General features: G+C 41.8%; 1 protein-coding gene across 2 annotated transcripts in view; it reads left to right on the top strand.

Moving 5' to 3' along the window:
- The window catches only part of LOC140200233 (interleukin-1 receptor type 1-like), a 66,459-nt gene that overhangs the window by 31,836 nt on the left and 10,989 nt on the right, over positions 1-23,634 (top strand). For both annotated transcript variants that reach the window (XM_072263246.1, XM_072263245.1), the window contains 4 exons: positions 3,375-3,639; positions 6,100-6,286; positions 14,716-14,890; positions 20,805-20,870. In XM_072263246.1, coding sequence (XP_072119347.1) covers positions 3,375-3,639; positions 6,100-6,286; positions 14,716-14,890; positions 20,805-20,870 — 693 coding nt within the window. The remainder of the gene's footprint in view (positions 1-3,374; positions 3,640-6,099; positions 6,287-14,715; positions 14,891-20,804; positions 20,871-23,634) is intronic.

The following is a 23,634-nucleotide window of genomic DNA, read 5'->3' as shown; positions in this document are numbered from 1 at the left end:
TGTATTGCCTTAATGACCAAAGGGATAATGTATGTGTGAGGCAACAGGATGCAGGAATTGTATTGTAAAGCCTTCAAAACTGTGTTGGCTTCTTTTTGATACATTTTATTGGATGAACTTAAAATGATTTAACATAATAGATTGAAGTTTAGATGGCCATGATTTTCATTAAGAAATTGGCCTAGATGTTTTGTGAAGTGGCAATGTAATCGGGCCCCTCAAGGTCAAAAAATGTCATCTTTGTTAACTACAAAATCTGGGCCATATTAATTAGATTGGGTGTCCCAGGATATGTATTTCTGCTTTGTTTTTAATTTCATACAAATTATTATTGTACAGAGAATTCACCACTTCACCACTTCACCTTTCCCTTCCACCTTCCCCTCTCTGAGGTAGAACGTTCAGTCCTCAGCAAGGGCCTTACCTTTGTCCCTGAGCCTTAGTGAGTTCCACATCCACCACAACACCGAGCTCTTCTTCTGTTGCCTCTTCCTCCGGGCCCATTTCTTTGGCAAGAGTTCCCACCCTGCACTGACGACCACTTCTCCAGTCAACAACCCTCCTCCACTTCTTTGTTTCTCTACCTGCTCTGGATCTTTTTGTCTCAAATTGCTGACGAGAGATGCGGACTTGTCTATATTGATGAGACCCAAGGTAGTGCACCCGTGGCTGACAAGAGAAATTAGGGATAGTATCAATTCCAAAGAAGCAGCATACAAATTAGCCAGAGAAAGTGGCTCACCTGAGGACTGGGAGAAATTCAGAGTTCAGCAGAGGAGGACAAAGGGCTTAATTAGGAAGGGGAAAAAAGATTATGAGAGAAAACTGGCAGGCAACATAAAAACGGACTGTAAAAGCTTTTATAGATATGTAAAAAGGAAAAGACTGGTAAAGACAAATGTAGGTCCCCTGCAGGCAGAAACAGGTGAATTGATTATGGGGAGCAAGGACATGGCAGACCAATTGAATAATTACTTTGGTTCTGTCTTCACTAAGGAGGACATAAATAATCTTCCAGAAATAGTAGGGGACAGAGGGTCCAGTGAGATGGAGGAACTGAGCGAAATACATGTTAGTAGGGAAGTGGTGTTAGGTAAATTGAAGGGATTGAAGGCAGATAAATCCCCAGGGCCAGATGGTCTGCATCCCAGGGTGCTTAAGGAAGTAGCCCAAGAAATAGTGGATGCATTAGTGATAATTTTTCAAAACTCGTTAGATTCTGGACTAGTTCCTGAGGATTGGAGGGTGGCTAATGTAACTCCACTTTTTAAAAAAGGAGGGAGAGAGAAACCGGGGAATTATAGACCGGTTAGCCTAACGTCGGTGGTGGGGAAACTGCTGGAGTCAGTTATCAAGGATGTGATAACAGCACATTTGGAAAGCGGTGAAATGATCGGACAAAGTCAGCATGGATTTGTGAAAGGAAAATCATGTCTGACGAATCTCATAGAATTTTTTGAGGATGAAACTAGTAGAGTGGATAGGGGAGAACCAGTGGATGTGGTATATTTGGATTTTCAGAAGGCTTTTGACAAGGTCCCACACAGGAGATTAGTGTGCAAACTTAAAGCACACGGTATTGGGGGTAAGGTATTGGTGTGGGTGGAGAGTTGGTTAGCAGACAGGAAGCAAAGAGTGGGAATAAACGGGACCTTTTCAGAATGGCAGGCGGTGACTAGTGGGGTACCGCAAGGCTCAGTGCTGGGACCCCAGTTGTTTACAATATATATTAATGACTTGGATGAGGGAATTAAATGCAGCATCTCCAAGTTTGCGGATGACACGAAGCTGGGTGGCAGTGTTAGCTGTGAGGAGGATGCTAAGAGGATGCAGGGTGACTTGGATAGGTTGGGTGAGTGGGCAAATTCATGGCAGATGCAATTTAATGTGGATAAATGTGAAGTTATCCACTTTGGTGGCAAAAATAGGAAAACAGATTATTATCTGAATGGTGGCCGATTAGGAAAAGGGGAGGTGCAACGTGACCTGGGTGTCATTATACACCAGTCATTGAAAGTGGGCATGCAGGTACAGCAGGCGGTGAAAAAGGCGAATGGTATGCTGGTATTTATAGCGAGAGGATTTGAGTACAGGAGCAGGGAGGTACTACTGCAGTTGTACAAGGCCTTGGTGAGACCACACCTGGAGTATTGTGTGCAGTTTTGGTCCCCTAATCTGAGGAAAGACATCCTTGCCATAGAGGGAGTACAGAGAAGGTTCACCAGATTGATTCCTGGGATGGCAGAACTTTCATATGAAGAAAGAATGGATGAACTGGGCTTGTACTCGTTGGAATTTAGAAGATTGAGGGGGGATCTGATTGAAACGTATAAGATCCTAAAGGGATTGGACAGGCTAGATGCAGGAAGATTGTTCCCGATGTTGGGGAAGTCCAGAATGAGGGGTCACAGTTTGAGGATAGAGGGGAAGCCTTTTAGGACCGAGATTAGGAAAAACTTCTTCACACAGAGAGTGGTGAATCTGTGGAATTCTCTGCCACAGGAAACAGTTGAGGCCAGTTCATTGGCTATATTTAAGAGGGAGTTAGATATGGCCCTTGTGGCTACGGGGGTCAGGGGGTATGGAGGGAAGGCTGGGGCGGTGTTCTGAGTTGGATGATCAGCCATGATCATAATAAATGGCGGTGCAGGCTCGAAGGGCCGAATGGCCTACTCCTGCACCTATTTTCTATGTTTCTATGTTTCTATGTTTCTATGGTTCTAAATTGGGGGACTGCTTAGTTGAGTACCTCCGCTCCATCCGCCACAAGTGGGACTTCCCGGAAACCAACCATTTGGATTCCTATGCCCAGTCCCACTCTGACATGTTGGTCCATGGCCTCCTCTTCTGCCACAATGAGGCCATTCTTTGGGTAGAGGAGCAGCACCTCATATTCCATCTAGGTAGCCTCCAACCTGATGGCATGAACATTGATTTCAACTTCTGGTAATTTTTTTCTCTTCTTTACCCCCCCCCCCCCCCCGTTTCTATTCCCCACTCTGGCCTCTTACCTCCTTGCCTCATCTGCCTATCCCCTCCACCACCTCCTCATTCTCTCATGGTTCACTCTCCTATCAGATTCCTTCCTCTCCAGACCTTACCTTTCCTGTCCACCTGGCATCACCTATCACCTTCTAGTTTGTTCTCCTTTCACTCTCTCCACTGTTTTATTCTAACATCTTCCCACTTCCTTTCCAGTCGTGATGAAGGGTCTTGGCTCAAATTGTCGACTGTTTACTCTTCCATAGATGCTGCTTGACCTTTTAAGTTCCTCCAGCGTTTTATGTGTGTTGCTCTGGATTTCCAGAATCTGCAGAATCTCTTGTGATTATTATTGTACAGATCCTGTGCTGCTTTTGTTTTTTTGTTTCTAGAATCATGCCAAGACGAAGGGATTGATTTCCACCGCCACTATGTTCTGGAAAGGGAAGCACTAACTTTGAAATGCCCTCTTTTGGAATACTTAAGTCCTGAAAGTTTCCAGATTGCAGCTAAGAATTTCAGTGTTATGTGGTACCACAACAGAACATCAGAAGTAATAACAACAAACAAGACACAGAGGATACATGCAGAAGATGATTCCCTTTGGCTTCTTCCTGTATTAAGTGGAGATACTGATCTCTATATTTGCGTTTTGTGGTAAGGTTGCAAAGTCATTATTCACATAAGAATACCCAGACCAAGCGATGTTGGACGGTTCTAAACTAACAGAGTAAGAGTAGAATTATTAATCCATTATAATTTTATTAAATTTTCAATTTTAATTTACTTTATCATTTGTATTAGTAGAATTATTTTGTTCATAATACTTTTTCATTTTTACTGAGTTTGTTCTAGACTTCGTATTTAAAAAGGATGGTTGTCTACAAGTTCAATAATTGAGTAATCAGCTTATTTGCAAGTCAACATTGTCAACTGTCAAGTTATTCTTTGTTTTTCTGACATCAATATATAGGAGAATCCACAAAAGAGGTTGAGATTGGTCCATTACAATTGGAGACTGTCCATAAGACCATAAGATATAGGAGCAGAAGTAGGCCATTTGGCCCATCAAGTCTGCTCCACTATTCAATCATGGAGTGATCCAATTCTTTCAGTCATTCCCAGTCCCCTACTTTCTCCCCATACCCTTTGATGCCCTGGCCAATCAAGAACCTATCTATCCATGCCTTAAATGCACCCAAATACTTGGCCTCCACGGCCACTTGTGGCAACAAATTCCACAGATTTACCACCCTCTGACTAAAGTAATTTTTCCGCATCTCAGTTCTAAAAGGACGTCCTTCAATCCTGAAGTCATGCCCTCTTGTTCTAGAATCCCCTACCATGGGAAATAACTTTGCCTTATTTAATCTGTTCAGGCCTTTTAATATTTGGAATGTTTCTATGAGATCCCCCCTCATTCTCTGGAACTCCAGGGAATACAGCCCAAGAGCTGCCAGACATTCCTCATACTGTAACCCTTTCATTCCTGGAATCATTCTCATGAATCTTCTCTGAACCCTCTCCAATGTCAGTTTATCCTTTCTAAAAAAAAGGAGCTCACAACTACACACAATACTGTAAGTATGGTTTCACGGGTGCCTTACAGAGCCTCAACATCACATCACTGCTCTTATATTCTGTACCTCTAGAAATGAATGCCAACATTGCATTTGCCTTCTTCACCACCGACTCTACCTGGAGGTTAACCTTTAGGGTATCCTGCACAAGGACTCCCAAGTCCCTTTGCATCTCTGCATTTTGAAGCCTCTCCCCATCTATATAATAGCCTGCCTGTTTATTTCTTCTACTAAAGTGCATGACCATTCACTATCCAACATTGTATTTCATTTGCCACTTCTTTGCCCATTCCCCTAAACTATCTAAGTCTCTCTGCAGGCTCTCTACACTACCCGGTCCTCCGCCTATCTTTGTGTTTTTTTCAAAGTCTGTCACCGGTGCTTATGGCGGTTTCTGTGGCGTGAAGCGACTGAGAGTACGAGACTTCCCCCCCCCCCCCCCCCAGAGAGGACGCCAGTCTATCATGAGGTTAAACCCCAGCATTTTTGCTGGTACCCATTCTCAGCTGGGTTGACTGGAGCATTGTGTGGTTAAGTGCCTTGCTCAAGGATACACACTGCTGCCCTGGCCAAGGCTTGAACCCACGACCTTCAGGTTGCTAGTCCAACGCCCTAACCACTTGGGCACGTGCCACACACCTATCTTTGTATTATCGGCAAATTTACCCACAAATCCATTAATCCTATAGTCCAAATCATTGACATAACCCCTTTGTAGTGGTTGTTCTGATAAAGCCGTTGGGTAGTTCCTCAGAAAAGTGGGGCATTTCAAGTGGGAGAGACTTCGAAGCATAGGACTTCAGCCAATATAAAATATCATGGCTACAGTTTTATCAGTTCTTGCTGTTGGTTTCTTGTTGAAAAGTAAATGGAGTCTTTTCATAATCACAAGAGATTCTGCAGATGCTGGAAATCCAGAGCAACATACACAAAATGCTGGAGGAACACAGCAGGTCAAGCAGCATCCATGGAAATGAATAAACAGTCAATGTTTCCAGTTGAGACATTTGATCAGGACTAGAAAGGAAGGGAGAAGAAGACAGAAAAAGAAGGTGGGGGAAGTGGAAGGAGTATAAACTAGAAGGTGATAGGTAAAGCCAGGTGGGTGGGAGGGGGTTGTGGAAATGAAGTAAGAAGCTGGGAGATGATTGGTAGAAAAGGTAAAGGGCTAGACAAGAAGTATTCTGATAGAAGTGGAGTGTGTACCATGGGAGGAAGGGAAGAAGGAGGGGAACTGGGGGAAGGTGATAGGCAAGTGAGGAGAAGATATATGAGGAGAGCCAGAATGATGAATTGAAGAAGAGATAAGGGGGTGTGGGAAAATTACCAGAATCTGGAAAAGTTGATGCTCATGCCATCAAGTTGGAGGCTACCCAGACAGAATATGAAGTGTTGCTGCTCCAATCTGAAAACAGCCTTTTCATGTTTTCTCCTTCAGTTATTCAGTTTGAATGCTTTTGCATTGAAATCAATTAACATTTTGATTTGGGAGTTTTATATTCAGGATAATTTCTAACACTGAGATGTGTGTTTACAGGTATCCTACATTTTGTGTCAAAAAGGCAATTTCAGTTCAAGTTAACAAGCCTGTCAGTGCATCATGCCCACAGAATGGTAATTTCTATGGGTCGTCATCTCATTCGGGAACAGCTAAAACAATTTTTTGCCCTGATGTCAGCGAGTATGCAGGTTCAAATGAAGATTTTGCACTACAGTGGTACAAGGTAAGGGATTCCTAATGTGGACGATTAACTTGTAACATAGTTTACTGATTAAAATTGTTATATCATTTAAAATAATTTATATATGTACTCCTTCAATCTGATGAAGAACACAGTGAAGATAAAATGAGATCAGAAAATTACCCAAGCTTATGCTTACCATGTTCTTACTTTCCAAACAAAGTTTGTATGGAAGGCTATCAAAGCTTGCAGCAGGATCTGGACTAACTGGAAAAAAATGACAGACGGAATTTAATGTGGTCAAGTGTGAGTTTTTGCATTCTGGGAGGACAAACCAGAGAAGCACTTACAAGGTGAACACTAGGGCACTGAGGATTGTGATAGCACCGAGGGATCTAGGAAGAAAGATACATAATTCCCTCACATAAAATGGCATCACAGGTAGACTGGTCTGTAAACAATGCTTTTGGCACATTGCCTTCGTAAATCAATGTATTAAATACAGGAATTGTAATGTTATCACGAGGAAATCTGAAGATGCTGGAATTTCAAGCAACACACATAAAAAATGCTGGTGAACGCAGCAGGCCAGGCAGCATGTCTAGGAAGAGATACAGTCGACGTTTTGGGCCGAGACCCTTCCTTAAGTATAATGCAGAAACGAGTTCGGTGGGGCAGGAGCAGGCTGAGACAATGGGTCTACCTGGACAGGCAGGTTTGTAGATCTTGGGTAGGAGGTAGAAACGGGAAGTGCGGGGTGTGGGAACTATAAGGTTGGTAGCAGTGGATGGAGATTCCCTGAGCAGATAAAGTTGGTGATGGTGTGGGAGACAGTGGCCTGGTGCTCCTTAGTGGGGTCACGATCGAGGGGTAAATAAGAGGAGGTATCCGCGAGTTGTCGCTGTGCCTCAGCAAGGTAGAGGTCAGTGCGCCAGACTACAACAGCACCCCCCTTATCAGTGGGTTTTATAGTAAGGTTAGGATTAGTGCGGAGGGAGTGGAGAGCAGAGCGTTCAGAAGGAGTGAGGTTGGAATGGGAACAAGGTGCGGTGAAGTCGAGATGGTTGATGCCCCGTCGGCAGGGTCTCGGCCCGAAACGCCGACTGTACCTCTTCCTATAGATGCTGCCTGGCTTGCTGCGTTCACCAGCTCTTTTTATGTGTGTTGATTGTAATGTTATGTAGGTGTGAGTGTGAATCATTCTACTGTTTATTGCTACAGAGTAGTTGTGAAGACAAATATTAGCTAAGTACAAACTGATCTAATTAGACTCTCACATTGATACTTTCTAGCAAAATGTATTGGATGTGCCAAAAATCTTGGCAAGTTATTCAAGTCACCTTTCCACAGGAGGGTACTATGACCATTTGTTGAATAGCACCATGGGTTGAACTCATCTAATAAGTCATCAGAACCCTGTATTTAAAATAATCTGCATGATGTATTAAATCTGAGCAGATGCCATTTCTAGTTTGATATTGCACTGAAATGGAAAATCACATATTTTCATGAATAGACTCTTTATTGAATATAGGGATTTTGTATATTTTTAAAATTATTTTTATATTCCAGAATCAGAATCAGAATTAGTTTTATTATCGTTGACATGCCATGAAATTTGTTGTTTTGTGGCAGCAGTGGAGTGCAATACATAAGATATACTATAAATGATAAGAAGAAATCTATATAAAAAAATTAAACAAGTAATGCAAAAGGAAAGCAAGAATAGTGAGGTAGCGTTCTTGGCTATATTCTCCAGAAATCTAAAGGCAGGGGAAAAGAGGCTGTTTCTAAAAATTTCCTGCGAATCCTGTAAAGTTGTTCTGCATTTCCAATCAGTAGGTGATTGCTGCCAAATCTGATAACACACTATAAAAGAAGAACTCCAAGTTTATCCTCTTCCGAGTAGGAACAGAGGATTAACAAAGCATAAAACATTATGTACAACTTGCTGTCCTGTACATTTTAACAACTGGCTTGTGCAACTTTGGATTGAGGTAACAAACAGAAAATTAGTGTTCCTGATCCTACTTACGCACAAAGGTGTTCCATACTATCTATAGGATTGGAGGAAATATCGATGGTAAAATATGTGGAATGTCCACTTTGCTACCAGGGAGTAATAGGAATGTTATGTAATGGTAAGTAGAATTAACTGGGAGTGAATAATGTTTACAGGGTCTCTCCATTCCAACTTTTATGCTTCCAACTCCTTTTAATATTTTTTGACCTTAGAGTTGGTTTCTGCAAGTGAGGAAATGAAGGTTTGGCTGCATTTTTTATGACCTGTCTCTCTCTATTGTTGACTGTTTTTGCCCTTTATAATTAATGCAAAAAAGAATGATTACTACTTCTGTGTAATGTAGTCACGTGCAGGTAATAGCACAATGAACAAAATTTGTATATTGAAGCAAACATGGACCAAATATACTGTTTGTGTATCAGATGAACAGTTAGTGAGGGGATGTACTTAAAGATCTGATCTGAATTCTTGCAGTTGAATCAGAGTCATATTTATTATCTCTATTAGATAATGTGTAATTTGTTTTTTAGTGGCAGGAGTAAAATGCAAAGCATAAAAATGACTATAAATTACAAAAAAATAAGTAGTACAATAACAATGAAATAATGAGATGGTATTCATGGACCACATAGAAATCTGATGACAGAGGGGAGGAAGCTTTTCCTGAATGATTGAGTGATAGTGTTAGATATATTGGTAGTGGTAAACAGCCACACACAATTTAGTGAGCATCGTTAAGTTACTAAATAACAATTCATTTGGGAAGTGAAGTTTGTTAAGTTCTTGAAAGTTGAATTTGGCCCTTTTGGCCTTAGAGTTAGTAAAGCTTATTCTGAGATCGCAGGGCACAGTGGCAAGAGAAACAACAATTAATATTTCAGATCACTAATTTTTTTATCAGAGCTGGAAAATAAAGGGACACTTGTTTGACCTAAAGAGTAACTCCTATTCTCTTCTCTTAGATTTGTTGTGTGTTCTGTTTGTATTTAATATTTTAAGCATCTGCCGTGGTTTGATTTTCACTGGGTGATCATGTTGTCTTTGAGCTGATATTGTAGCTGCACTGTGGCCCCTACAGGTGGCAATACTGTGCTAAAATATTGACTTCATTGCATTCATTGCCTCATCTGTGCAGCTAGGAGCTGTCATTCATTCTATTGATTTTTCTGGCATTATTGACTAGGCTTTATTTGGGCTATAAGATCCTTGACTCTGAGTCTCAGAGGGAAAGGGTGCATTCAGTCAGAGTAATAGTAAGAGGAGACTTAATAGCGAGTGTGAAGACAGGAGATTCTGTGTTCACAAAAGAGAAGTCAAGATAGTGTGTTGTTTCCTGGGTACTAGGGTCAAGGATATCTGGGTGGCTGCAGAAAGTACTTGAGTGGGAGGGTGAACAGCCAGAAGTCTTTGAACCTGTTAGTACAAATGGAAGAACCAGGGATTAGGTCCTGCAGAAAGAGTATAAATACGTCCCTCTGCAACTGGATCCTTGACTTCTTCATCAGGAGCCTACAATCGTTGCAGATAAGTAATAACATCTCCTTGCTTGGCCCATTGCTCCACTCTGTCTACACTCAAGACTGTATGGCTAGGCACAGTTCAATCCCAACTATACATTTGCCAGTGACACCACTGGTGTTGGCAGAATCTCTGATGACAACAAGGAGATGTATAGGAGTGTGATTTGCTGGTTGAGTCGACACAACAACAACCTTGCAATCAGTGTTAACAAGACCAAGGAATTGTTTGTGGAAATTAGGGAGGGGAAGCTAGAATACATACCAGTCCTCATTGAGGGGTCAGCAGTGGAGAGGGCAAGCAGCTTCAACTTTCTGATCTCAGAAGATGTATCCTGGGCCCAACACACTGATGCAATTACAAAGAAAGCATGCCAGGGGTTCTATTTCATTAGTAGGTGCTTAAGGTGATTTAGTATATCATCAAAGACTCTAGCAAATTTCTACAAATATATGGTGGAGAGCATTCTGACTGGCTGCATCATAGGCTGTTATGGAGGCTCCAGGGTGCAGGATTGAAGATGCTACAGAGGCTTATAAACTCTGCTAGCTCCATCACCACCCAACACACACCACCATCAAAGGCATCTTCGGAAGGCGGTGCATAAGATGGTGTCATCATCAGGGAAGGACCCTCAGCACCTAGGAGACGCCCTCTTCTCATTACTATCATTGGGGAGGAAGTACAGGAGCCTGAACACCCACACTCTATATTTTAGGAACAGCTTCTTCCCCTCCTGCAGCAGATTTCTGAATTCTTTATGACTACTACCTCACTGTTCTTTTTTTGTACTATTTATTATATTTTAAAATAGTAATATTAATTTTTAATCAATATTTCACTCTACTGCTGCTGCGAAGTAACAAATATCGCAACATATGCCAGTGATAATGAACCTGATTCTGATTATGGGTTAGGTAAGATGTGGGACCTTGAGGGTTGTGATCTCTGGATTACTCCCGGTGCCATGCGCTGGCAAGGTCAGAAATAGAAGGATGGGCCAGGTGAATTCATGGCTGAGGAGTTGGTGTAGGAGGCTGGGATTCTGGTTTTTGGAGCATTGAGATCTATTCTGGGATTAAGGTGACCTGTATTTCAGGTTGCCTCTGAGCGATGGGCCAAATTCCTTGTTGGGAAGCTTGTTAATGCTACCACAGGTTTAAACTAGATTGTTAAGGGATCTGACTCTGAATAGGAACAAGTCATGCTATAAAACATTTGCCAGCAAGAGCAGGTTTAGGATCAGGATAGGCAGAGGACAGTAAAGGTAGGTAAAGAAATTCCCAGTTAAACTTCAATGCACATGGTTTATTTAATGGGTAAGCTGGATGAACTCAGCATGGATTGGCCCTGAGAACTGTAATGTTATAGCCATAACAGAAACATGACTGAGAGAAGGGCAAGACTGGCAGCTCAGTATTCCACAATACAGATGCTACAGGTGTGACAGAGGTACAGATATCTAGTGGGGGTGCAGGGGTGGGGGAGGGTTGCCTTTTTGATAAGGGAGGACATGATAGCAGTACATAGAGGTGACATGCTTGGGGATCTCCAGTGAGACCATATGTGTAGAACTTGGAAACAAGAAGGGTACGGTCACTGTAGTGGGGCTGTATTATAGTCCCTAAATAGACAGTGAACCATTGAGGGTAGAGAAATTGCTTTTAGAGTAAAAAGGTTGTAAGAATATTAGGGTTTAATTAGTGGTAGATTTTAACTTCCCCAGTATTGACTGAACCACTCAGAGTATTAAGGGCCTGGAAAGAGTGGAATTTGTGAAATGTCCAGGGAAGTTTCCTGACTAAAATATAATATTAGTTTATATATTATAAACTAATATATAAAGGGCCTGATTCAGAAGGGTGCAACAACAAGGAATGAGGTAGAACAAGTAAAATGGCAATCTGTTGGAATGTTTGGCTCCAGTGACTGTAATTCTATCAGTTTTAACATAGTGATGGAAAAGGATAGGACTGACCTACAGGTTAGCGTCCTAAACTGGAGCAGGGCTAATTTTGGGGTATCTACTAGAAGGTAATTGGGTGAGGCTATTTGAGGGGAAAGAAACAAATAGTAATTGGGAAGCTTTTAAAAGTGTGATATCAAGAGTCCATGAGCAGCAGTTTCCTATTAAGGTGAAAGGCAAGTCTGGCAAGCTTAGGGAACCTTGATTGACTGGTGATTTTGAGGCTCTGGTCAAGAAACAGAAGGAAGCGTACAATGGCTAAGGAAGCTGGTGACAAGTGAATCCTTTGCTGATTTTAAAAAAATTTAGAATACTCTTAAGAAGGAAATCAGGAAGGCAATGTTGGGGTATGAGATGGAACTGTTGGGTAAAGCTAAGGAAAATCCCAAGAGGTGGCTATATAAAGAGTAAAAAGGTGCCTAGGGTTAGAGCAGGTCCCCTTGTAGATCAACAGGGCCCATTATTTCTAGCTTCAGGAGATGGGTGAGATTTGTAACAAATATTTCTCCTTAAATATTCATTAAATTATCCATTTACTGAGGTGGAAATCATAGTTACTCAAGCAAAACAAGTGGAGATGTTTTGGAAGAATTCATATCGGCAAGGAGGAGGTATATTAATATGGATAAATCCCCAGAACTTGACCAAGTGCATCCTGATATTTTGTGGGAGGCTAGAGAAGAACTTGTGGATGTCCTTGCTGAGACACTTGCTTCATTATTAGCCACTGGTGAAGTTCACAAAAACTGAAAGGTGGCTAATGTTATTCCATTGTTTACGAATGGTAATAAGGCCAAGCCAGGGAACTACAATGGTGTGGAAGTTACTGTATGGAATTCTGAGAAATGGGATCTACCAGCATTTGGATAGATGGAGTCTGATTAGGAGGACTCTGCTTGGCTTTGTGCTTGGAAAATCATGCTTGTCTAAACTTTTAGAGTTTTTTGAAGTGGCAACCAAAAAGATAGATGAGGTTAGGGTAGTGGGTGTGGTTGACTTGAACTTGAGCAAGGCACTCGATAAGGTAGCTGGCTGGCAAGTTAGCTCCCATGGCTCAGAAATGGGAAGCAGAGAGTGGTGGTTGAAGGTTGGGTGGTCTGCAGGGCTTTGAAGTGTAACCATTATTAATAACAATGACTTTGATGTGAATACACTCAGCTTACTCAGTTAATTAGAAAGTTTTGATGATAGTGAAGAAGATATCATAGGGATTTTGATCAATTAGTGAAATGGGTCAAGAAATGGCAATAGGATTTCAATACAGGTGAGTGTGAGGTGATGCATTTTGGAAAGTCAAAAAAATGTAAGGTTTGTATTTTGAACGATAGGGCAGTAGGGCATACAATTGGTATCATAGGTTGACAGGGTGGTGAAAAAAATGTCGCACGCTGACCTTCATCAGTGAGGGCATTAAGAATAGGAGTGGGATATTATGTTGCAGTTGTGTAAATTGATGGTGGTGAGGCTGCACTTGGAATATTATGCACAGTTTTGTTTACGATGTTATAGGAAAGATGTGGTTAAAATAGAAAGGGTGCAGAAAAGATATACGAGGATGTTGCCAAGACTAGAAGTTTGGTAGATTCAAATTTGGCATAGAAGTAGGAAGCAGATACATGAGAATGTTGTTTGAGTTGTAGGGAGAGATTGGCCAGGCAAAGTCTTTATTCTTTAGAACAAAAAGAATGAGAGGAAAATTTATATAAATATTTAAATTACTGAGGCATAGATAAAGTGGATGATAATGGTCTTTTCCCCAGAATAGGTGTGTCCAAAGATAGCGGGTGCAGATTTTGGGTGAGAGCAGAAAGATATAAAGGGAATAAATTCACAACAAATTTTGTAAATGTATTTATGCTCGTGTTAATTTCTGTACTTTTCACTCAGGAAATAGCTTGCATTGATAAGGAGTGATTTCAGCATGCTGTTTACTACCCTGGTGGAAACCAGAGGAGTCTTTTACTTTATTCCTTTCTTCTTTCTCGTGTGATTTCAAGAGTTCTAGAATAGAAGAGCAAGGATATGATGCTGAGGCTTTATAAGGCACCGGTGAGGCCTCACTTGAGTATTGTGAACAGTTTTGGGCCCCTCTTCTTGGAAAAGATGTGCTGGTATTGGAGAGAGTCCAGAGGAGGTTCACAAGGATGATTCCCGGAATGAAAGGATTATCACATGAGGAACATTTGGTGGCTCTGGGTCTGTACTCACTGGAATTCAGAAGGGTGAGGGGGGAACTCATTGAAATCTTTCAAATGTTGAAAGTCCTAGACAGTGTAGATGTGGAAAGGATGTTTCTCATGGTGGGAGAGTCTATGACAAGAGGACACAGCCTTAGGATAGAGGGGCGCCCCTTCAAAACAGAAATTTCTTTAGCCAAAAGGTGGTGAATTTGTGGAATTTGTTGCCGCATGCAGCTGTGGAGGCCAGGTCGTTAGGTGTATTTAAGGCTTGAGATTGATAGGTTCTTGATTGGACATGGCATCAAAGGTTATGGGGAGAAGGCCAGGAACTGGGGTTGAGGAGGGGAAAAAAGAAGGATCAGCCATGATTGAATGGTGGAGCAGACTTGATGGGCCAGATAGCCTAATTCTGCTCCTATGTTTTATGGTCTTATGGACAACTTTTTCATACAGAGGTTGGCGCATACAATCGTATCATTTGAGAAGCACTTAGATAGATACGTACATAGAGGAGCGAGACTTAGAGGGTTATGGGCTGAATGTGGGAGATTGGGACTTGTTTTATGGGCATCATATCAGCAAGGACTCATATGGCCAAAGGTTCTGTAAATGTGCAACATTACTCTATGACTCTATGATATAGAATAGAATGTACTCAGTTTGTAGTTGCATGTTTTGTGTTGTGCATCTTGGTCTGGAGGAACATTGTTTTATTTGACAGTATACATGCATAAGGTTGAATGATAATAAACTTTAACTTAATTGTATATTGTTTTGTTTTTAGGGCTGCAAGCCTATTTCATATGATGGAGTAAAGTACCACTACCACAAGGGAGATTGGCACTTGACTATAGAAGATGTGGATAAATCCGATGAAGGAATCTATGTTTGTGAGCTAAAATTTATGCATAATGGTTTACAATATGTAATATCGAAAACCATTGACTTGTATATTAAAGGTATGAAATAATATTTTGAAGAATGCTGGTATAATTGTTTATTATTATAAATAATCATATAGAATTCAGATGCATTAGTTTTAAAGCAAATTATTAACAAGGGGGACAAATAATTTACCTGCAGTCATCATTGTCGTGTTATAGCGAAACTCAACAGCATTCAATTTAATTTTGAGATTATGAGAACACTCAGTCCTCTTTTATTGTCATTTAGAAATGCATACATGCATTAAGAAATGATACAATGTTTCTCCAGAGTGATATCACAGGAAACAGGACAAACTAAAGACTAACACTGACAGACCACATAATTATAACATATAGTTACAGCAGTGCAAAGCAATACCATAATTTGATAAAGAATGAACCATGGGCATGGTAAAAAAAAGTCTCAAAAGTCCCCGAGTTGATCGACTCCCAAGTCCCCGATAGCAGGCGGCAAAAGGGAGAAACTCCCTGCCATAAACCTCCAGGCACCGTCAACTTGCCGATGCCTTGGAAGCGGCCAACACCAAGTCCATCGTCCGAAAACTTCGAGCCTCCGACCAGCCCCTCCGATACAGCCTCCTGAGCGCCATCCTCTGCCGAGCGCCTTCGACCTTGCCCCGGCCGCTGAAACAAGCAAAGCCGAGGATTCAGAGCCTTCTGCTCCGGAGATTCTGGTTACCACACAGTAGCAGCGGCAGCAAAGTGGGCATTTCAGAGGTTTCTCCAGATGTTCCTCCGTACTCTCACTTCCATCTCTATCAAATCAGAATTGTGCACCGTCCCCTACTTGACAGATTACAGATATCATTCACCAGAGACGCCGCGCACGCTGCCATCATGCCGCCATCTTCTCCTCCAATTCAAGATAATTGAAATATCTTTTAAAAAATAAAGTCTTTATACTGTCTCCTTCCACATTCAGTCCTGATGCATCTAAAAATGTTTCAATTTTGTCTTGATTTTTTTTTAGTTATCAAGATTTAGACAAGTAATTTTTTTTTTGTTGTATTGGGTTAGACTTTGCCAAACTTAGAAAGTAGATTTGAAAAGGCAATTGGGACGTTCTGCGTGCCCTAGATTGCCAGGAGCCATTGGGTTGTGCCTTGTGGGAGCAAGATTTGAAAAGGCATTGCTGCTAAATGGGGCATTAGGAACTTAGCAAAAACCAGTAAAAAGAAGATAGATTTAAGCTGAGCTAGATGAACTCTGGATCATTCAGGAAGCTGTGGGATTGACAGGTGATACAGAGAGATAGTTGTACCTAAAGTGCAGAATAAAGGTAATTGGGTAACTGTCGGAATGGGAAAGGAGATCGGCAGGCTATCCCTGTGGGTGTTCTCCTCCATAACAAGTATACCCCTATGGGTACTATTGGGTGGGGGGTGACTTAACAGAGGAAAGCCGCAGCAGTCAGGTCTCTGGCAGTAAGTCTGGCTCTGTGCCTTGGAAAGGAAGAGAAAAGGCAAGTGGTAGAGACCATGATTCATTGGTTAGGGGAACAGACAAGAGGTTCTAAGGATAAGAATGAGATTCCCAGATGGTATGTTGCCTCCCAGGTGTCGGGGTCAGGGACATCTTGGATCGAGTTTATAGCATTCTGAAGTGAGAAAGAGAACACCACTTCGATACCAACGGCATATGTTAGGAAGGGTGATGAGGTCCTGCAAAGTGAGTTCAGGGAGTTAGGTGCTAAGTTAAAGGACAGGATCTCCAGGGTTGTGATCAGAAGATTGCTACCCATGCCACATACTAGTGAGGCCAGAAATAGGAAAGTAATGCAGTTTAACTCATGCTAAGGACTTTTCCAGCAGGGAGAGCTTCAGAATTTTGGATCATTGGGCTCTCACCCAGGGAAGGTAGGACCTGTACAGATGGTACAGGCTCCACCTGTACAATTTGGACCTGAAATGGAAGAGGAGCAATATCCTTGTGGGAAGGTTTGTTAGTGCTGCTCCAGGTTTTAAACTGCAGTTGTAGGAGGATGGGATCTTGAGTGCCAGGGTAGCTAGTGGAGTCATTGTGGGGAAGGATGTTGTTAAGCCTACATACAAAGGCAGGAATCAATGACCGAGCATGCAGGGAATAACATTCTGAGCTGTGTCCATTTCAATGCAAAGAGTATTGAAGGTAAGGCATATGTGCTTGGAGTGTGGGATTATGGTTGCAGGAGGGGCAGGACTGGCAGTTCAACATACTGAGATTTCATTGTTTTGGACATTGTAGAGCAGGAGGGATTAAAGGTGACGGGTGGCATTACTACTCAGAAAAAGAGTTATAGTAGTGATGACACAAGACAGACTAGAGAGCTCAACTACTGAGGCTATATGAGTGGAACGGAGGAATAAAAAAGACCATGTTAATGGAATTCTATTATAGAAGACCCAATAGTCAGTGGGACCTAGAGGAGAAAATTTGCAGAGAAGTAGCAGACTGTTAGAAAAAAACATAAAGTTGTGATAGTATGTGATCTTAACTTTGCACTTATTGATTGCGACTTCCATACCATGAAAGGCTGGATTTGATAAAGTTTGTTCAATGTGTTCAGTTCTCTGACACTGAGTCTTAGTCAATGTTTAGGAGTCCCAGCTAGAGAGAGTGTGATACATGCTGTCCTATTGGGGGAATGGAGAGGAAAGTGACAGAATTCTGTGTAGAGGAACACTTTGGATTTAGTGATCATAATTCCATTAGTTTCAAGATAATTATGGAGAAGAATAGGTCTGGTCCTCGGGTTGAGATTCTAAATTGGAGAAAGGCCAATTTTGATGGTATCTGAAAAGATCTGGCAAGTGAGGATTGAGACAAGTTGTTTTCTGGTAAGTGCAAGCTGGGTAAGTGGGAGGCCTTCAAAGGTGAAAATTTGAGCCTGCGGAGCTTGTATGTTCCTGTTAGAATAAAAAGCAAGGCTAGTAGGTTTAGCGAACCTTGGTTTTCAAGGGATACTGAAGCCTTGGTTAAGAAGAAGAAGTAGGTGACAGTAGGTATAGACAGCGAGAAACAATTGAGGTACTTGAGAATAAAAAAGAGGGAAAGCAGCAGGGCTCAAAGAAGGCACAAGATGGCTACAGCAGTTCAGGTGAAGGAGAATCCCAATGGATGCTATAGATACATTAAGGGCAAAAGGATAGCAAGGGATGAAATTGGTCTTTGTGAAGATCAGCTTGGTCAGCTTATTCATGGAGCCGAAAGAGTTGGGGTTAGGATTTTATTCTCTGGAGTATAGGATAATGAGGGTAGATTTGATGGAAATATATGTAATTATGAGTGGTATAGCACAGTGGTTCCCAACCACCGGGCCGCGAGGAAACGATATGATTTGGCAATATGAGTCAGCTGTACCTTTTCTCATTCCCTGTCACGCCCACTGTTGAACTTAAATGCACACGAGGTCATTACCCGCGTATCATCCATGTCAGCGTGGGAAGAAGATCAACTCCTCGAGCTTGCAAATGACGGTGGGCTGAAAAGTGTGTTTGACATAACATCTCTGCCGGCATTCTGGATCAAAGCGAAGGCTAAATATCCTGAGATAGCCACGAAAGCACTGAAAACGTTGCTTTCATTTCCAACATATCTCTGCAATGAATGCAACGAAAACTAAATTGCGGAATAGACCTGACATAAGGAACCCCCTTTGAGTATCGCTGTCTCCCATCACCCCTCGATGGCACCGTCTTGTTGCAGGAAAACAAGCCCAGGGCTCCCACGGATTCAGTGATATTGGTCTGTTGCAATGATTTTATATGTTCATACGGGGAAAATATGTGCTGTTTGTTTAATTTCAAAACGTTACTTAAAATGTTATGATGCTATTGACTTATAAGTGACTTATATAACCGTATAACCATATAACAATTACAGCACGGAAACAGGCCATCTCTGCCCTTCTAGTCCGAACGCTACTCTCACCTAGTCCCACCGACCTGCACTCAGCCCATAACCCTCCATTCCTTTCCTGTCCATATACCTATCCAATTTTTCTTTAAATGATAATATCGAACCTGCCTCTACCACTTCTACTGGAAGTTCGTTCAATACTTACTTCAAGCTCCCCTATCCTCACCTGATAATTGATGCGACTATATTCATGTGAGGAAAATATGCGCTGCGCGTTTAATATTAAATTTGTTAGATAAACCCTTTTAGAAATGAAATTGAGTATATTAGCCACTTATTACCTATATTCCGGTTGTGATTAACACTCCCCCCACCCCGAACAGAGTCGCCAAAAACGATTTGTAGAAAAAATTCTGTGCGTACACACGTGCGCAAATTACGCATGCACGCTGGTGCCCGCGCAAGGCTTCATGGTCATTGTAGTCTTTCTTGGGGTAAACGTATCTGACTGCTACTCTTGTCCGTTGGCAACCCTACCCCTCCCCCCACCCCCAGGGTCAGCTGGTCCGCAAGAATATTGTCAATAATAAACCAGTCCGCGTTGCAAAAAAGGTTGGGGACCACCCCTGGTATAGCAGGCTTTTTCCACTGAGACTAGAACTAGGGGTCATGGGTTAAGGATGATAAGCAAAACATTAGAGGAACAGGAGGGAGACTTCACTTAGAGGGGACTGAGAGTGTGGAATGGGCTGCTAGTGAAGTGGTGGATGTTTTTCAGTTTCAACATTTAAGAGAAGTTTGAACATATACGTGGATGGGAGGGGTAAGAAGGGTTCCAGGTGCAGGTCAATGAGGCTAAGCAAAATAATAGTTCAGCATGGACTAGATGGGCCAAAAGGCCTATTTCTGTACTACAGTTCTCTATGACTCTAACTGGCTATATTCTTCTCACTTCAGATTCAGATTCATTTATTTATCGCATGTATATCTAAAGATAGAATGAAATAATGTTCTTTGCATTATCAGCCACCCTAACACAACCTAAGTACGTGCAGGGGTCAGCCTGCTAATGTTGTCACATTCTGGCACCTACACAGGTTTCCTAGGATGTTCAGGCAAGAACAATACAAGAAAACAAAACAATAACTGCAAAACAAGCTCCCTTTCTCCCTCCCACCCACTCACACACACACAGTCAGGTCTCCAAACCCAGGACAGGCTGCTTCTGGACCTCAACTCTCCATTCCTAGCCTGGATTTGCAGATATTGACTCAGGGGCTTCAACCGTCCAGACTTGACTTCTGGACTCGCCAACTAGGAGATTGTCCTTGGTCTGGACTAGACATGCTGATACTGGGCTTCAATATTCAGGCCTGTGACTTCAACCTTCAGTATTGACCACTGGACTCACCAATAATGGAGGACCCTGCAGTTGTCCACGGAGATCGCTGGTCTTCATCTCAGCACCTGCTGACCCAACGTACATCTGCAGGGATCACTGGCTTTCCATTGAGGAGTGCCCCAATCTAGTCTCTGGTTCCTTCTCCTGTTTCTTCATTTACTGCCCCTATACACTGACTCCCCTCATCCCTGTCCCTAAGCTCCAACCTGTCCCCTGATTCCCCGCACTGCCGTGAAAACCATCTTTGAAAATCTAAAGAACAACTTTCTGAGCCACAACCTTAATGGAGATTGCAGCTCACTGCCATCTTGACCGGAGACCTTTCATGGTCTTTTCATTGTTTTAAATAGTAATGTTAAGAATCCAATGAAGTTAATGGTTTAAAGGTTACTTTTAAAAAAAGATGTTGGTAAATTCTTTGAATGTATAAATGGTTTCGAATGTGCTGGGATGTTTGTACCCAGCAATTTGATTGTTTAACAAACAGTACACTATCTATTGGAATAGGTTGGTTTGTCATTTGAGAGTGACTTCTATTAACCTGAACGTAGTTTGTGACCTTGTTTTATGGAAGCAGAAAAACATAAGCAGCTACACTTTAACATTGTTCTTCTATGTATTTAATTATAATATTCTTAAAAAATCCATGTAATACTTTACTCACTGAATATATTTTTATTTTCACAGTCTGTAAAAAGAGTGTAGTTCCACAAATCACGTATCCTAAAAATGGTACAATTGAAATTCCGGCTGGTAAGTTTTTTTGTCAAAAGGGGTAAGGCTACTCTTGCAACGTGTTTTGGTTATACAATGGATTCCGGTTAATTAGGACACATCAGGACTAGTACACTTGGGCCCAATTAAGTGGCTGCCCCAATTAGCCGAAGTTTCATGGAAATAGTTAAAAAGATATAAAAATGGTAAACTATTAACTAAGTAACAAATTATGTATTTAAATGAAATACAGAACAAATTAGAACACAACCAATACTACTATAGTACTATGAAACTCTGTAATAGTTCCTAACAGTTACTGACAGTGGAACTCATCCAGTGTACACATCTATGTTCTTTTGATTGACTGTAAATGAATAAAATCAGCGCAAACACCGAGTGTAGATAATGTACTGACTTCGTACAATACTTTAGATGACTTTATAAGACAAGGGAGCAGAAGTAGGCCATTCGGCCCATCGAGTCTGCTGCACCATTTTATCATGAGCTGATCCATTCTCTCATTTAGTCCCACTCCCCCGCCTTCTCACCATAACCTTTGATGCCCTGGCTGCTCAGATACCTATCAATCTCTGCCTTAAATACAACCAATGACTTGGCCTTCATTGCTGCCCATGGCAACAAATTCCATAGATTCACCACCATCTGGCTAAAAAAATTTCTTCGCATCTCTTTTCTGAATGGGCGCTCTTCAATCGTTAAGTCATACTCTCTCGTACTAGACTCCCCCATCATGGGAAACAACTTTTGCCACATCCACTCTGTCTATGCCTTTCAACATTCGAAATGTTTCTTTGAGGCCCCCCTCATTCTTCTAAACTCCAAGGAGTACAGTCCAAGAGCGGACAAACCTTCCTCATATGTTAACCATCTCATTCCCGGAATCATTCTAGTGAATCTTCTCTGTACCCTCTCCAACGTCAGCACATCAAACTTTTCAAATGTTCAAACTTTTCAAATGATGGTTGATACCTTTAAGTTTGTTCTAGTTTCTAACTTGTTGAAGCAGTGAAATTGTTTCATTTTCACTCCCAGCTGTTTCTGGCATCTCCAAGCCTGAATGCTTGAAACCACAGTGAGCAAAACAGTTTTCAGAAGTTTCAGAATTGTCTTGCAGCATATTTCTCACCAACTATCAGTGACAGAGATCACTGCTTTTTGAGCACAAGCATACACAACTGATGTTACTTAAAAAAAACTGTTCACTTAGCATGGTGTAGTGTCTAACAGCCACACAAGCGCACACGTCTGACACTAGTTAGAAACTATTCAGCAGCAGTCTCCTGCCCTAATTAAGCATCAGAGTGTCCCAAATAAATGAAGGGAATCCTGGCTCTTTTCTCAATTAATTTTTGTTCAGTATGAGTTACCCCAAATAAGTGGCTACCCTGATTAACCGATGGCCCAATGAACCAAAATTTACTGAACACTCAGTGGTCAATTTATTAGGAACACTTATATAGAGCTCATTAATGCAAGTATCAAATCAGCCAATCATGTAGCAGCAATTCAGTGCATAAAGACATGCAGACATGGTCAATTGGTCCAGGTGGTGTTCTGACCAAACAGCAGAATAGAAGAGAACTTTGTTATGATTGCTCAAGAGAACGAGATTGTGGTGCTAAAGGAGTGTGATGTGATCTACGTGACTTTGACCATGGAATGATTTTTGGTGCCATGTGGGATGGATTATCAGAAAATGCTGATCTCCTGGGATTTTCATGCACAATAGTCTAGAGTTTAGAAAGAATGGTGCCAAAAGTTAAAAAAAAACACATTCATTGAGTGTAGACAATAGACAATAGACAGTAGGTGCAGGAGTAAGCCATTTGGCTCTTTGAGCCAGCACCGCCATTCAATGTGATCATGGCTGATCATCCACAATCAGTACTCTGTTCCTGCTTTCTCCCCATATTCCTTGACTCCACTATCATTAAGAGCTCTATCTAACTCTTTCTTGAAAGCATCCAGAGGCAGAGCATTCCACAGATCCACAACTCTCAGGGTGAAAAAATTTTTCCTCAACTCCGTTCTAAATGGCCTACCCCTTATTCTCAGATTGTGGCCTCTGGTTCTCGACTCCCCCAACATCGGGAACATGTTTCTTGCCTCTAGCATGTCCAATCCCTTAATCACCTTATATGTTTCAATCAGATCCCCTCTCATCCTTCTTATTTTCAGTGTATACAAGCCTAGTCGCTCCAATCTTTCAACATATGACAGTCCCGCCATCCTGGGAATTAACCTCGTGAATCTCCGCTGCACTCCCTCAATAGCAAGAATGTCCTTCCTCAAATTTGGAGACCAAAACTAAACAATATTCCAGGTGTGGTCTCACCAGGGCCCTGTACAACTGCAGAAGGACCTCTTTGCTCCTATACTTAACTCCCCTTGTTATGAAGGCTTTCTTCACTGCCTGCTGTATCTGCATGCTTACTTTCAGTGACTGATGAACACGGACACCAAGATCTCATTGTACTTCCCCTTTTCCTAACTTGACACCATTCAAATAGTAATCTGCCTTCCTGTTCTTGCCACGAAAGTGGATAACCTCACATTTATCCACATTAAACTGCATCTGCCCACTCACCCATCCTGTCCAAGTCATCCTGCATTATCTCAACATCCTCCTCACATTTCACACTGCCACCCAGCTTTGTGTCATCTGCAAATTTGCTAATGTTACTTTTAATCCCTTCATCTAAATCATTAATGTATATTGTAAATAGCTGCGGTCCCAGCACCGAGCCTTGCGGTACCTCACTAGTCAGCGCCAGCCATT

This window comes from Mobula birostris, chromosome 7, assembly GCF_030028105.1.
Source record: "Mobula birostris isolate sMobBir1 chromosome 7, sMobBir1.hap1, whole genome shotgun sequence".
NCBI classification, from domain to species: Eukaryota; Metazoa; Chordata; class Chondrichthyes; order Myliobatiformes; family Myliobatidae; genus Mobula; species Mobula birostris.
This window is presented reverse-complemented; position numbering and strand designations above follow the sequence as displayed.